This window comes from Phacochoerus africanus, chromosome 7 (genome assembly GCF_016906955.1).
Source record: "Phacochoerus africanus isolate WHEZ1 chromosome 7, ROS_Pafr_v1, whole genome shotgun sequence".
Classification (NCBI taxonomy): Eukaryota; Metazoa; Chordata; class Mammalia; order Artiodactyla; family Suidae; genus Phacochoerus; species Phacochoerus africanus.
In genome coordinates this window covers 52,308,410-52,322,952 of record NC_062550.1, presented here as the reverse complement: position 1 = coordinate 52,322,952, position 14,543 = coordinate 52,308,410, and the positions used below count along the sequence as shown (strand labels likewise).

The window sequence follows — 14,543 nt, the reverse complement described above, 5'->3', positions numbered from 1 at the left end:
CTAAGCTTAGTATACTCTACAAACCATAATAAAACTAGAAAATGTTTAAAAATTGTACAATGTCACAAACAATGTCACTGCATATAAAACTATTTTAAGAAAATAGTATCTACCTACCTTTTTTGGTTTGGGAGCCTAAAAGTTGGAAAAACAAAATAATTGATCAATTTAAAAAATAATTCAGACATGTTTAACAAAAGTATCATGATTACATAAGATGTTAAAATTAGAAGAAGCTAGGTAAAGAGTATAAGGGAACCCTCTGTACCCTCTTTGTAACTTTTCTGTATTATCATAGTTTTCTGTATGATAATCTAAAGTTATCTCAAAGTAAAAAGTTTTTTTTAGAAAGATTTCAGACAAAACTACAAACAAGTCTAGGAAAAACTAAGATAGTTTACTCACTGAAGCATCTTCTGTAAGTAAATTTAATATTCCTTTTTTATGACAATCAATCAATGATCCATGTTTAATGAAATGTCCAATCACAAAACAGAGTAGCAGTCAAGAAGGCACTAGTTTAAAGGGTTCTAAAGAACAAGAAATGACTGACTATGGAGTTCCTATCGTGGCTCAGTGGTTAACGAATCTTACTAAGAACCATGAGGTTGCAGGTTCAATCCCTGACCTTGCTCAGTGGGTTAAGGATCTGGCATTGCTGTGAGCTGTGGTGTATGTTGCAGACGCGGCTCAGATCCTGCCTTGCTGTGGCTCTGGTGTAGGCTGGCGGCTACAGCTCTGATTAGACCCCCTAGCCTGGGAACCTCCATATTCCATGGGAGAGGCCCCAGAAAAGGCAAAAAGACAAAAAAAAAAAAATGAAATGACCAAGTATAGGCATTAAGGTCAAGTTTGAAAGTATGGGAATGATCTCATAAGGAAATAATCTGAGTTCCTGTTGTGGTTCAGCAGGTTAAGGACCTGACAATAGTATCCATGAGGATGCAGGACTGATCCCTGGCCCTGTTGAGTGGGTTAAGAATCTGGTGTGGCCACAAAGCTACGGTATAGGTCACAGATGTTGCTCAGAGCCAGTGTTGCTATCTATGGCTGTGGTATAGGCCAGCACCTGCAGCTCTGATTTGACCCCAAGCCTGGGAACTTCCATATTCTGAGGTGTGGCCCTAAAAAGAAAAAAATAAAGAAATAATCTTTCTGTTAAGTTAGACTGCTGATTTTATACAAAGAAATAACTAATTTAAAGCGGGCAAAACTATGACAAAATGATTCCATTCAGCAATGTGTCCTAAAGCAGATCTATGCTTTTTAGGAATTTGTCAAGTACAGTATTCCAGGAAATATTTATAATTACAAGTATTTTTTCAGCAACACTATTTGTAACTTCCTGATTTGGTCCATGTGTCCACTCGATTTTAAAACTGACACAGGGAGTTTCCGTTGTGGTGCAGTGGTTAACGAATCCGACTAGGAATCATGAGGTTGCGGGTTCGGTCCCTGCCCTTGCTCAGTGGGTTAACGATCCGGCGTTGCCATGAGCTGTGGTGTAAGTTGCAGACGCGGCTCGGATCTGGCGTTGCTGTAGCTCTGGCGTAGGCTGGTGGCTACAGCTCTGATTAGACCCCTAGCCTGGGAACCTCCATATGCCGCGGGAGTGGCCCAAGAAATAGCAAAAAGACCAAAAAAAAAAAAAAAATGACACAAAGCAGTAGATTATACCTTCTTGAAAAGTGCACATATTTAATTTGTTCAGCAGATATTTATTAACAAATTACACACAAAGCACTCTGAGATGCTAGAGATGCTTTAAATAAGAAGAATAGAGTCTTGGCTCTCATTTTAATTTTTGCAAATGGGTTTTATTTTTATTATTAAATATGATAATATTTGCTATCAATACTTAACATACTTCCATCTTGAAATAAGTGCTATAACAGCAGAATACGTAAATAGCATTGCCCCTGTTTCCAAGTAGCGACATTTTAAAGGTGGGCAAATTGTCATCTTCACTAGTGCTTTTAATGTGATGCAGGTTTGGGATAAGTACCTATCCTCACCCCTCTTGCAAATCATAAGAGCATCATGTAGTGGAGTATTTCTCAAAGTTCAGAGGGCATAAGAATCATGTGAGATGCTTGTGAAAAATACATATTCCTGGGCTAAAAGTATACACACTCACTTCCCTCTCCCAATTATAATTCAGTTCATGTTATGGGTTGAATTGCAACCTTTTAAAATTCATACATTCAAGTCCCATATCCCAGTATCTCTGAATTTTACCTTACTTGGAAAGAGGGTTGTTGCTGATGTAATTAAGATGAGGTGGATCTCTAACCCAATATGACTGAGGTCTTCACAAAAAGGGGAAATTTGGGCACAGACACATAGATACAGGGAGAATGCCAATGAAAAATGGAATAAGCTGCCACAAGCCAAGGAAGTACCAGAAGGTAGGAGAGGGATCTGAACAGATCCCTCCTCAGCACCTGCAGGGGGAGCAGAGCCCTGAGAGCACCTTGATCTTGGACTTCTAGACTTTAGAACTGTGAAACGTTAAGTTTCTCTTGTTTAAGCCACTTAGCTGGTGATATTTTGTTACTTGGCAGCCCTAGGAAACTAATACTGTAGATCTGGAGTCTGGTCTGTTCCTGTAATCTGCATTTTAATAGATATTCCAGGTGTATTAGAAGCACATTTTCCAGAAACCACATTTTGAGAAACATCTAAGAATAAAAAAACTTACGCACCCGCTGGGAAATAATAAATAGGTGCTTACAGTTCTCTCAAGTTATCAGTAGCTTTAAGTCTGCTTAAAATCCCTTTCCTGTTCTCCCTGACATGAATGGTCTCCTCACCCTATTTCTTCTCATCACTTCTGAAAAACTCACAATCATACTTTAAAATACTCCTTGAAAAGCACTGCTCTTCCCTTTCATGTTCCCCTCCCTTCTCCAGACCCAATTTCAACATTTCCAACTTTGTGTTACTCCAATGTAGTCACTTTGATAATTACAGTAAACTGTATTGTAATTAATTTGCTGAGTCTGTTTTCCATACCAGGGAGTGGATGGAATATTCACCTTTGTGTCCTAGGCACACTGACCATTCCCCGTTTACGGAAATTGGTTTGGGCTCCCACCTGTCTGCGAAGGCCACAAATCAGGGGAATGCCCACTCCCACCAAGAGTATAAGCTCTCTCTTAAGTCGACTCGCTCCCCTCTAATAAAATATGATAGGCTCTTATTACATCATTTAATACGATGCAAGAGAATCCACGCTCGCCCCTTCACGCGGTTCCCCACTTTCTCTGCTCACCATGCCGAGGAAAGCACCACCTCCGCAGCCTGCCAAGTGGTGTGAGCTCCTGCTCACAGTGGTGTGGACTGAGTTCTTGGGTTGTCGGAACGACAAGCCCCGCCCCCTGGCGCCCCAGGGGAGGGGCGCGGAGCCTCTAGTCTGGGGCCGCGCAGTCGCGCTGGGGTTCTTCCGGACGGCGTCCCGCCCCCTTCCCCCACAGATTGCCCCATCTTCCCAACGCCCCGCCCCCGTGAGCGGCCAGAGGAGTCAGAGCGGCCAGAGAGTTTTACGGCAGTGACGAGCCGGAAAGCGTGTGAGTGCAGCGCAGGGGCGTTTAAGTCTGTTTTCCGGATTCTGGGGTCTGGAGGCGAAGTAAGCTCTGGGCGAGACAGCCGGTGTGGGAAAGGGTTTCTGAGCGCCTTTTGACTTTGACAGTCACTCTGTTTACGTGGAGCTGAGGCATATCTTTCTGTACGGGTGTTTTGAGAAGGAAGGGAGCTGCCAGCTATACGCAGCTGGGTCGAGTGGTTGACACGGGTCAGCTGCCTGGGCCGCCACCGCTTAGACCTGCGGGGGCGGGGCTCTATTGATAGTTTAGATAAGAAGGTAGATAAATTGGCTCCCAGAGTGTTGGTTAATTCCAGAGTGTTGGTTAATTCGAAGTTAATGAGCTTTGGATTCTTCTTTCTTCCCTGCACATGGTTCTGTTTACTTCCTGGGTAAGGTATATGCCGTTTTGGAGTTTGTTTTTTCCCTAAGAGGAGCTCTGAGCAAGAGCTGGAAATGATTTAAAGCTGGTTCTGGGAAAAGTATTTCTTACAAGTGAAGTTCTCTAAGACCAGCAAGACTCGCAGTTATGTGCGCCCAAGGTCAAGGTCACAGATTTGTACAAACCGGTGGCACAACCCTTCGATTATCAGTCTACTGCCGCATGAAGAGACTCTTGGCAGCAAAGACCAACAGAAAAACTAGAAGAAATCAAGTTATTAAGAAATTAAGCTGCTTCCAAAGCCTATCTGAATTGTCTATGATTTTAGACCTAAATGCTGTTTTAGTGCATTGAAAGTATTGCCGTGTCTCATCTCTAAATTCTAATTTTATTAGGGCTATCCCTTCCTTTGTTGACGAAATATATTATTATACTTATTAATTATTAATAAATAAGTATTGCTGACTGAGCTGGTCTTTGTGAGTTAAAGTGTTCATGCTTCCCAGATTGTGTAATAGTGATGACATCTCACCTCCAAATCCCTGGTGGCAAAAACATCTTAATGTTGGAGTTCCCAGTTGTGGCTCATTGGTTAACGAATCTGACTAGTATCCAAGAGGACCCAGCTTAGATCCCCGGCCTGGCTCTGTGGGCGGGTTAAAGATCCGGCCTTGTGGTGAGCTGTGGTTATATATAGATCGCAGACTGCGCTGGAATCCCGCCTTGCTGTGGCATAGGCCAGCGGCTACAACTCCCATTGGACCCCTAGCCTGGGAACCTGTTGTGTGCGGCCCTAAATTAAAAAAAAAAAAAAAGAAAATCTTGATGTCGACATCACAGGGTTCTGAGGCTTTTTGGTAATGGAACTAAGTTTTTCTCTTCGTATTTCAACCCAGCTACTAATGTGTATGATACAAAACCTCAGTCAACTCTAATGGGGGTAAGGAGGTGTTGGAGGAGGTGTGTTGTAATCACAAAAAACTTTTAAATGGTGGGCCTCCAGGAGAGCCTTGCTCAAGTTCCCTTTCCACCGACTTCCCTCCCAGGGAGGAGGATTTGCTATGGATGTGTTAGAACGTATTGGACTGTGTTCTCAGGAATCACCATGCTATGAAATTATACCAGTGAGCTTAGTTCTCTACTACTCTTACAAGCTGCATAAGAAGGTCTATTTCCTGTTTTTTTAGCTTCAGACGCTTGCAGTACTTACCCCTTCTGAACATACATAGCCATCTCTGTTCAACTCACTTCTTTCTATAATCGGGCTTCTAGGTGGGCCTAGACAAAGCAAGTATACCAGCTTTTGGAGGCAAAAATCTCTTGCCACCTCCCTCTTGGATTACGTATCTTTTGGTGCTGGCAAGTGTGTTGGGATAAATTTTTGTGTTAAGATTTTTAGGCTTAACTACTTTAGGGAAATATGCTCATCTGTTTGAGTCAAGTCTGAGCTTCAGGGAGAAGAGTGGTTAACAGCTTTGGCACCATAACCCCTAGTAAAATGAGAATTCCCATTTAACCCAGACCTGGAGTTGGTTGTCTTAAATCCTTAGCCCACAATCATTAGGAAAGAGCTATCAGTGTAGATTGTACACCCACCCCATCCAAGTTCTCAGAGCAATGGTGGACCTCCCTCAGTCCCTAATTCGATTGGCTCTTTACAATGAACAGTAACCTCGGTGACTTTATGCAGGGTTAAGGAGCAGCCCCAGGTCCCATCTTCATTAAAATTGTTCACTAACTCTGAATTCTAGGAAACCTATTTCTCCCAAAGGCTAAAATAAACTTAACTGCCTGGAAATCAGCATACACTAGTAAAAGCTTCTTTAATTCCTATAAATTAACATATCAAAGAGTGGGACAAATTTACCTTAGTCACAGCACCTACTTTTTTGCTGGGAAGGTCCTTTATTAGGCCTAATTTGTAAAAAGGGAAACAGCTAAAGAGGACAATTTAATCCACATCTCTAAAAGCTTTTACAAATTACAAATTATGAATTAAGTAGAGCCATGCTCTTTGCCAGGAGTTTGACAGGCTATAATTTGCAATTTGAAATTACATCTAATGTGGATTTAATTTATAATTATCTTAACTAACCCACAGTCTCATGGTTTAGATTATCTACTTCCATGTGTACCCCAGTATCTCCCAGCCCTACTCTTAGCATCTTGCTAGCCTAGCCACACTGTTTTTTAAAGTTTTACTAAAGTATAGTTGACATACAATCACTACACTTACTAAGTATAAATACAATTTGATAAATTTGATACATGCCCACACCTATGAAACCCTCAAGCAATCATAATAAAGATATCCATCATCCCCATGAATTTCCTCCTGCCTCTTCATTCCTCCTTCCTGGTGTCTAGCCCTTGACTCCCATTCACAGGCTGCTCTATTATTTTAGAGCATTTTAAGCTTCTTGGTTTTATTCTCCATCTATTTTGAGAGCAATCTGAGTGGCCCAAATTAGCTCTCCAGGTACCGTTTTTTTTTTTTTTTTTTAATTACTGCTCTGTTTATGATTGCATAGGGTTTGAGTGGTATGCCCTAAACCTATTTTACCCCCGTAAGTCCTGATATTTTTAACGTGTTTTTGCAAAATGAAAGGTTTTTTTTTTGGACTACATACACTTATGTCTCAACACACCTCCCACAGAATGCTAACTTCAAAGGGAAAAAAGTAAACTTTACAGTGGAGAGTCCTGACAAACACCACCTTAATCAAGTGATCAAAAGTAACAGCAACCATAATGGAACAAACTGTAATTGAATCCTGATAGGATGCAATGATAGGAACAAAACATCATGTCTGTACTATTTTGCCCAGACTACATAAGCTGAATCTAGCTATGAGTTAACATCAATATGAGACACATTTCTATAAAATAAATGGCCTTTGATCTTCATAAATGTCAAGTTCATGAAGATCAAGGAAATTCAAAGGAATTCTTTCAGAATGAAGAAGGCTAGAGATGTGGAAATGAAATGCAGTGTGCGATCATGGATTGGATCCTTTTGCTATAAAGGGCATTTTTGAGACAACTGCCAAAACTTGGGGATTTGATGGTAATAATAGAGCAACGTTAATTTCCTGATTCTGACAGTTGTACTGTTTTGTAGAAAAACGTCCTTGTTCATAGGAAATACATTCTAAAGCTGTACTGTCCAGTATGGTAGCAACTTAAGCCATTGGTAAGTGCTTAAGCCATAGCACTTCTAGCATAACACATTGAAATATTCCGGATACTGAAATATATTAAAATAATTTCATGTTTTATTTTTTAATATGGACTACCAAAAAACAAAATTACATGGGTAGCATGGAATGTATTTCTGTTGGATGGCACTGCAAAATATTCAGGCTGATTGGATATCATGTTAGCAACTTATTCTCAAATAGTTCAGGAAGAAAATGTTATTAGTACCAATTTGAAACTTTTTTGCAAGGTTGAATGAAATTCTTTTAAAATAAAAACTATGTTAATGACAGACGTAAAAGCATACAAAAGTTTTCATAGATCAATGGGGAAAAATGGCCATTATAGAATTTTAAGGAAAGTTATAAATGATTAACATTTATTTGGGGCCTATCATGAACTAAAGGGTTATGGGAATTAATTTGGAATTATTTTCGATGTTTAGGCCATCATGGTGCCTTTAAAAACCCGACTCTCTCTAGTAGCACTAACAAAGTACCCATAGAGAAGCTTATCTATCCAGATATTGCCTGCTCCTCACATAACCCATTATGGATTGTTGGCTTGGCCTCTTCACCACTGATCTTATTGCCCATCTACCATTAGTTGTGAACCTGCTTACCCTCACACCTCCTGGTTTCTCCTGCTCTTTAACCTTTCTTAGGATGGCACTCTTGGTTTGATCAGGCCTCTTCCCCATGTCCTTCAACAGTTCTTGCCTTGCCTTGAGAGCAGAGTAAAGACAATTCTCCTTTTGACAAAGAAGCTAACGCTCAGAAAGGTTAAGTATCTTGTGTAACACTATGCACCTGGGATTCAAATCTGGTTCTAATTCATTCCACTCTAGTATAAAAGTACACCTACATATCTGTCTTTGACAATCCATTTTCTCTGATTATCCCATATCTTCATAGGAATTAGCACAGTTCATCATGATCTTGTTTACTTATTATGTCCTCCTCAGGAGATGTTAGTTCTGTGAGGGCAGTATCTTAGCTGACATGTTCATAGCTACATCTCAGTGCCTGGAACATAAAGTGCTCAGTATTTATTTAATTAAAAAAAAAAAAAAAGGGCACCATTTTCCCAATGTGTTAAGTCTTTCTTCTTTGATTCTTTTCTAAGACTACAATGCAGTTATTTGTAAAAATTTTTCCTTTTTCTTTAGGCATATTATATATAAAAGTGGATCCATGATAAATGAAAATGGCCAATTCTTTAAGAGGAGAAGTATTGAATCTTTATAAAAATGTAAGTAATTATGTTGCCAATTTTATAAATGTTTTATGACAGATTGCTTAGAAATATATAATCTTTCTTTTTTAAGCTGCTGTATCTTGGACGAGACTATCCAAAAGGAGCAGACTATTTTAAAAGGCGTCTGAAGAATGTTTTCCTTAAAAACAAAGATGTGAAGGACCCAGAGAAGATCAAAGAACTTATTGCACGGGGCAAATTTGTAATGAAAGAACTAGAAGCATTATACTTCCTTAGGAAATACAGGGCTATGAAACAACGCTATTATTCAGATACCAACACAACTAACTGATCACTATTACTGTAATTTGGATGAAAGTCAGTGCCAGCTGCTTATGTGTACCAGATATTACAAAAGTAATTCTAACTTAAAATGTCAAGAAATATACATTGTGGTAAAAAAAAAAAAACAAAAACGTGAGCTGCCTTACTGAACTAAAATGAATTTCAACTTCTATTCATACTAAGAGTTTTATCAGAAACTTTTATGCTCAATTTTTATACTAAAATAGCAATTTAACTATGTATTATTTCCAATTACCCATTAAAAATTGATGAGCACCCAATTTTGAATAGACATATAATGTACTGAATTTTTAATTGTAAATTTTTGCCAATTATCCTTAGCCCATTCCTACATTTTCCTGAAAAGAGAATGCTTTTTAATGCACATTTAAGTAATAAGCAAAATCATTTCTTGCAAATTTACTCCCCTGAACTTTTGAAGGAGTTCCTTATTTTTGACCCCACTTGGTACATAAACAGTACATATTCAAGGTTCATTGCAAAAGAAATAGCATCTGTTAGTGATTTAAGCGCAGTTAGAAATAATATTGAGCAAGGTTACTCCTGAACTTGAAAGAGCCTGCCAGCAATTGGCATTACATATATACTTATTTAATTATTTCCATTATTACATTAATTTTGTCACTAGCTGCCTTAGGGCCTTAAAAACAAACAAACAAACAAAAAAAAACCCCTGTTGTGTATCACTTACCTTCTTCAATAAAAATAATGTTACTCTTTTGTCATAAAGGCAGATTTGTTTTGCATCCACCTCTGAGTTAACATCTTTTCAAGTAAAGACTCAAACCTTTACATAATATTCACAGTACCCTTCATAAATAAAGAATATATCTAACTTACAAACTGCAAAAAAGATTCACTAATACACTGTAGCATCTGTGGCTTAGAAGCTATCTCCTATCAATTGTTGGGCAAATGTTTCAAATCTCTATCAAGAAATACACACTGTCATAGTCACCATAACTATTTTTTATTACATTACAATAATTAGGAGCAGTACAGTTCATGACAAAAATATTACAAATTTCAGATCACTTCACAGCACGTACTCCTAGAAACATTTAAAAGTTAATTTTAATTAAAAGAGTGGTCATTTTTAATTTTAATGTTTGATATGACCAACATTCCTAGGTCAGCGCAACCAAATGATGGAAAACAACTGGATCACACTGCATTTGTCCCACGGAAAAAAAGCACAATGTACAAAATGTGCATGTTTCAGTTTACACTATACAAAAATAGTTAAAATACATTCCAGGTAAACATGTTACATTAAGAAATAGTACTAGTAAGAAATTGGCACTCAAAGGAAAAATGCAAAAGTATTTTCAACATGAAAACACAAGACAGTGGAATTGGAAACTTCTGGATAAAACATTACATAACCCATTTAACGCTATAGGGAAGGGGACCTTCTGTGACATTTCTGCAGGTAATAACTTTTCCCTAAATTCATCTAAAACTGCCTATTATCATCTCAAACAGGCACTTAAAACTATTAAACTAAAACAAGTATTAATCTAGTTACGACTATTCTTTAAGAACTGATGTGAATGTATCTTTAAAGAAATTTCATTTTCTGAAGGAATTTACAGCTACCAAGTTGTATGCTGTTCAGTTTCTCAATGCAGATTTCATGCTACCCAATATTAACACCAAAGTGAATAAATATAAATTGAGCTTTAAAGTAACTAATGGGTTATTAAAAATTAATATATAATCAGTCATCAAGAAATCATTACTTTTTGACAAATGGAAATGGCAGACAGTTTTTACTGCCTACCAAAAAAACCCCTAAATGTGTATATATTTAGAAAAACATGGGTAGAAGAAAAAAAAATTACTGGAATACAAATGAGATGAACTTGTGCAAACTGCAACTTAACATGCCTCACAAAGTTTCAATATATTTTAGGACAAAATTGTGCAATGGTGGCCAAGATTTTGATAACCTGTAAATTTGGTTCTAATTCCTATGCAGTGTGACTCAGTTTAAATGGAGCCTAGAATTCCTAATTGGAGATATTCACTCAGATTATACTAAATACTTCTGCTACATTCTTCCACAAACATGTCTAAAACTATGTAATTTAGCAATATTTTTCAACTTCGACAAGGATTTTTATCATTAAGGCTGTAATAATCTGGTAACATTTATGTTATTTCTAGGATTCTCTCTCCCCTTTTAAAATCTCCACAAAAACAAACCTTTTATTAAACCATTCAAAATTCACATAATAAAGGATAATAACCACTTCCATAAAAAAAATTGCCCGGCTACATCAAAAATTCAGGAGTCCTAAAAATCCCCTCAGTTACGCACTGCAATTCCTGAAGTATGGCCATTTCTTTCTCTTGTGTATAAACAAGAGGAGGTACTACGTAAGTCTTAACACCTTACCTAGATAATGTTCCATAAACATGTAGTTTAGTACTGCATTTTAGAAATCATACTGATTTTACAGAGAAGTTGCCTTTTCTGAAATTAGTGCAGGCATCTGTTTATTTTTACCCAGATAAACTATTTTAGAATTCAGTATTTAATTTTTAAAGTTTATTTTAATTACTTATACAAAGAGACTATATTACACATAAGGGAATTTTAATATTATCTGACATACAAATTAATTTGTACTATAATTGTCCCAATAGAATCACATGATTATGCCAAATATATCAAATTTATTTCTTTAAAACAATGAAGTAAACTGATTTAATAAAAAGATGTAGCTTCTTTAAACAGTTACATGAGAATCAGAGCAAAACAATTATTTTAGAACCGGAAGAAACCTTAGAGACCAGATCCCTTCTTTGCAAAACCACAATATGCATTATGTTATATCTGGGTCATCTGCCAAATGCCTAAGATGTTATAGCCCACTCTAGAACCAAAGAACTACTTAAGGATAAGGATCATGTCCCTTTCTTGGGGATACTATAATATCCCCAGAGCCTTGCGTAGTGCCTGGCATCTAGTAGGCACTCAAATATTTGTTGAATAAGTGAACTCTGCCAAAAGATTAAACTTTATTAATTAAATTTTAAAGTATCTTTCATTATAAGATTTTAGTTTTTAAAACAATGGAATGTATCACTATTAGCAGGACTAGTCCTAGTTATAGACTATGTAAGGAATTCTTTCAGCATATTCTTTATTAAATTCTTCCACCGGACAGGGTTCTGTCTACTCCCAGCAGATATGAAAATTCCCACTTAGTCACTGATAGTCCTGGTAGCAAAGAGATGACATTCAGAAGATCAAGGTTAAATTGCTACAGCCACCACCTAAAAATGAGCTATCAGGTCAAATCCCATGAGAGTATCTGTGAGATTATGTTGAGCCTGAGGAAGTCAGATGTAGGGTATTCGATGTGACTTGATGGGAAGCCTTCATGGAGATAACCAAAGCAGCAATAAATCTTGAGGTTGGGGGAATCAGAAATATTAAAAGAAAAAGCATCTAGTCATGGGGTATGTAGAAGGGTAGGCAGGCAAGACAACACTAATGTGGAAGAAGTCCTCAAACCAGAGAATGAATATTCAAAAATACACTTCACCTCTTGCACAATTTTGCCTAAGGCTGGCACTGAAGGTGATAACACAGGTGAAAAGTTACAGATTGTGCTGAGACTGACAAATAGGTATATCCTTATGTAAAGTAAATGTAAATCACATAGTTGTAATGCTAGATACAGCCTTTGAGATGCCTTTTAAGCATGAAAAAATGGAGAGTAAGTGATTTGCCCCAAATTGTAAAAGACACAAAACTAGAATCTAAGTCACCTTCCTCCTTGTCCAGTGATATTTTCACCTCAACACAACCATCTCACTTCAAATATTTTAAAATAAGTTAACATGTTAAATGCACTGAAAGAATCATTTTGTTACCATTAATTATTATCTATTTTATAAGCATCAGGTATTCTTAAATATGGACCAGACTTGTAAAGTGTTTATGAAATGTTACTTCAGCCAGTGTTAAGAGAACTAGCCAATACTCAAGATTTTGAAACTTTTTCATTTCATTTAAAAAAAATTAAAATCTTGCTACCCCACCCTAAAATCTCATTAAAAATAATGTTTTTTTTAAGTTCTTTTTTTTTTTTTTTTTTTAATTTCAACAAAAGTGATGTTCCTGAGTAGGACTACCACATGGTGACAATGTACCTTGCTGAGCTAACCAAACTCTCTCCTAGTCGCCATTCCTGACCAGCCCAGGCATAACAACACTGGAGGATCACAGGAATGCAGTCCACCTGTGAAGCTCTCAGTGGCGCTCAAAGGTTCACACAAAGCCTGGCCTTTGTAACCTACTAAGCTAACTGGCCCAAATAATCTTTAACGTCACTATCAGTAGAATTAAAACTACTTTCAAAGACTGAAGTTCAAGAAAAGATTTAAAGTTATGCTAAGAAAGCATTCTGACACAGGGAGACTATATTTAATTCCTATGAAAATTTTTTATACATGTTAAATTTTTTTCAATCATTACAAAAATTTAGTAGCATGTAAATATAGCCCCAAAATGGTTATTATAATCCTCATTACATACTGGGTCTTACTTAACAGGAGAAGCTATTCAGAGTATTATAGGAATTTATCTAATGCAGAAAGTAAATGGCCTTTTAGTATTTTCCATTGCCTTGTATTTTTTTCCATTTTTTCCCTTTTTATAGAAAAAATATAATATTTTTGGAAACATGACCATGACAAATAGCAGTGGAAAGAAGAAAACCTTTGTGAACAGTGTAACCTTACATTCATACAAGGGTAACTGAAACTACAGGACATGATGCATACAAGATGAATCTATAGGAAGTCCATAAATTCGTGTTCCCTCAATGTTTCAATAAAACCAATCTTGAAATTCCAAGTGAAGTTATAATTAGTAATTGACCCATGTATGTGACCAGATAAAACATAGACTAGGGATGATTTGAAAGGTTCATTAATTTGTTTCACACTAAAGTCCACAATTGGTAAGAAAAATAGGAAGTAATTGACTGCATGCACCAAAAACCCCAAGACAGAAATCTCAGGTGTTCAGTTTCTTTTTCACAGGCATTGCTAGTTCAAAAACCAAAACTCAGGGAATACTGGCACTTAGAGGAAAAAAAGTTTCCACTGTCATTTTAAAATAAGCATTCAAGATAAAAGCTAACAGTATGGATGGAGCAGAAAGAAAATTAGGTAATGCTAAAACAAATGCTAATAATTTAGTGTAATGTACAAAAATTACCACTTTTACTTAAGTATGCCTTAAGAAAAAAGTACAAATTGTATTTACATAATTATACACTTTGTCTTTGACTTCTTTTTCTTCTTTTTACCATCTTTGCTCATCTTTTCTTTATGTTTTCGAATTTCTCGAACTAATGTATAGAAGGCATCGTCAACACCCTGAAACACAAAACAAGTATTAAAATGTGCATGTATGTGATAGTTTGAGGTATACAGATAACAGAAAGGATATATTACTAATAGAAACGTTAATACTTGAAAAGAATAAGGATACCTAATATATCTCTTCAGGCAACTAAATATACATCAGACTTTTAGGATTCTTAAATGTCTTCGTGGGTATTTTGTTAACATAAATGGGAACACTGATTTTCACAAAAGGCACTGAAAATTAATAGCAGAGAATCTTACATATGCTTAACACATGGCCTTTTCCCAGAATTTAATTTGTACTGATCTTTCCATACTGGCACACCTCATCACCAAAATTCAAATGTATTTGTGTATATGCGTGAATATGTATTTATACTTAATCATCCCTGAGTTTTTAGACATCTGATAGAAGCCATGCAGTAT

The 14,543-nt window shown here is 36.8% G+C and overlaps 3 protein-coding genes across 8 annotated transcripts in view; 1 reads left to right on the top strand and 2 right to left on the bottom strand.

Moving 5' to 3' along the window:
- Nucleotides 1–3,380, bottom strand: part of DNAI7 (dynein axonemal intermediate chain 7) — an 89,650-nt gene extending 86,270 nt beyond the window's left edge. Inside the window, exons 1-2 of one of the 4 annotated variants that reach the window (XR_007135863.1) lie at nt 3,275–3,380; nt 118–135 (exon numbers count right to left, since the gene is read on the bottom strand). Coding sequence is in view for 2 of the 4 variants with exons in the window: in XM_047787372.1 (XP_047643328.1) it covers nt 118–135; nt 3,275–3,277 (21 nt within the window). In the remaining 2 variants the exon portion in view is untranslated. Of the gene's footprint in view, nt 1–117; nt 136–3,274 lie in introns of those variants that run through there. The other 3 variants (XM_047787372.1, XM_047787373.1, XM_047787375.1) reach the window with 3 other exon arrangements.
- A 117-nt stretch (nt 3,381–3,497) lies between these two features.
- Nucleotides 3,498–9,446, top strand: ETFRF1 (electron transfer flavoprotein regulatory factor 1). 2 transcript variants are annotated; one of them, XM_047787366.1, is made up of 3 exons: nt 3,498–3,569; nt 8,332–8,414; nt 8,491–9,446. In XM_047787366.1, exons 2-3 carry the CDS (start codon nt 8,364–8,366, stop codon nt 8,710–8,712), a joined length of 273 nt encoding a protein of 90 aa, XP_047643322.1. In that variant the 5' UTR covers nt 3,498–3,569; nt 8,332–8,363; the 3' UTR covers nt 8,713–9,446. The 2 variants fall into 2 exon arrangements, with proteins under 2 accessions (XP_047643322.1, XP_047643321.1); XM_047787365.1 differs by having other exon boundaries at nt 3,504–3,628.
- A 231-nt stretch (nt 9,447–9,677) lies between these two features.
- Nucleotides 9,678–14,543, bottom strand: part of KRAS (KRAS proto-oncogene, GTPase) — a 40,375-nt gene continuing 35,509 nt past the window's right edge. For both annotated transcript variants that reach the window (XM_047787364.1, XM_047787362.1), the window contains one exon: nt 9,678–14,126. In XM_047787364.1, the coding sequence (XP_047643320.1) occupies nt 14,010–14,126 (117 nt within the window). In that variant the 3' untranslated portion in view covers nt 9,678–14,009. The remainder of the gene's footprint in view (nt 14,127–14,543) is intronic.

Bases quoted from the DNA above. Each gene is read 5' to 3' on its own strand.
- ETFRF1 (XM_047787366.1), top strand. From the start codon at position 8,364: ATGAAAATGGCCAATTCTTTAAGAGGAGAAGTATTGAATCTTTATAAA. The intron at 8,415-8,490 runs GTAAGTAATTAT...TTCTTTTTTAAG, and splicing joins TATTGAATCTTTATAAAAAT to CTGCTGTATCTTGGACGAGA.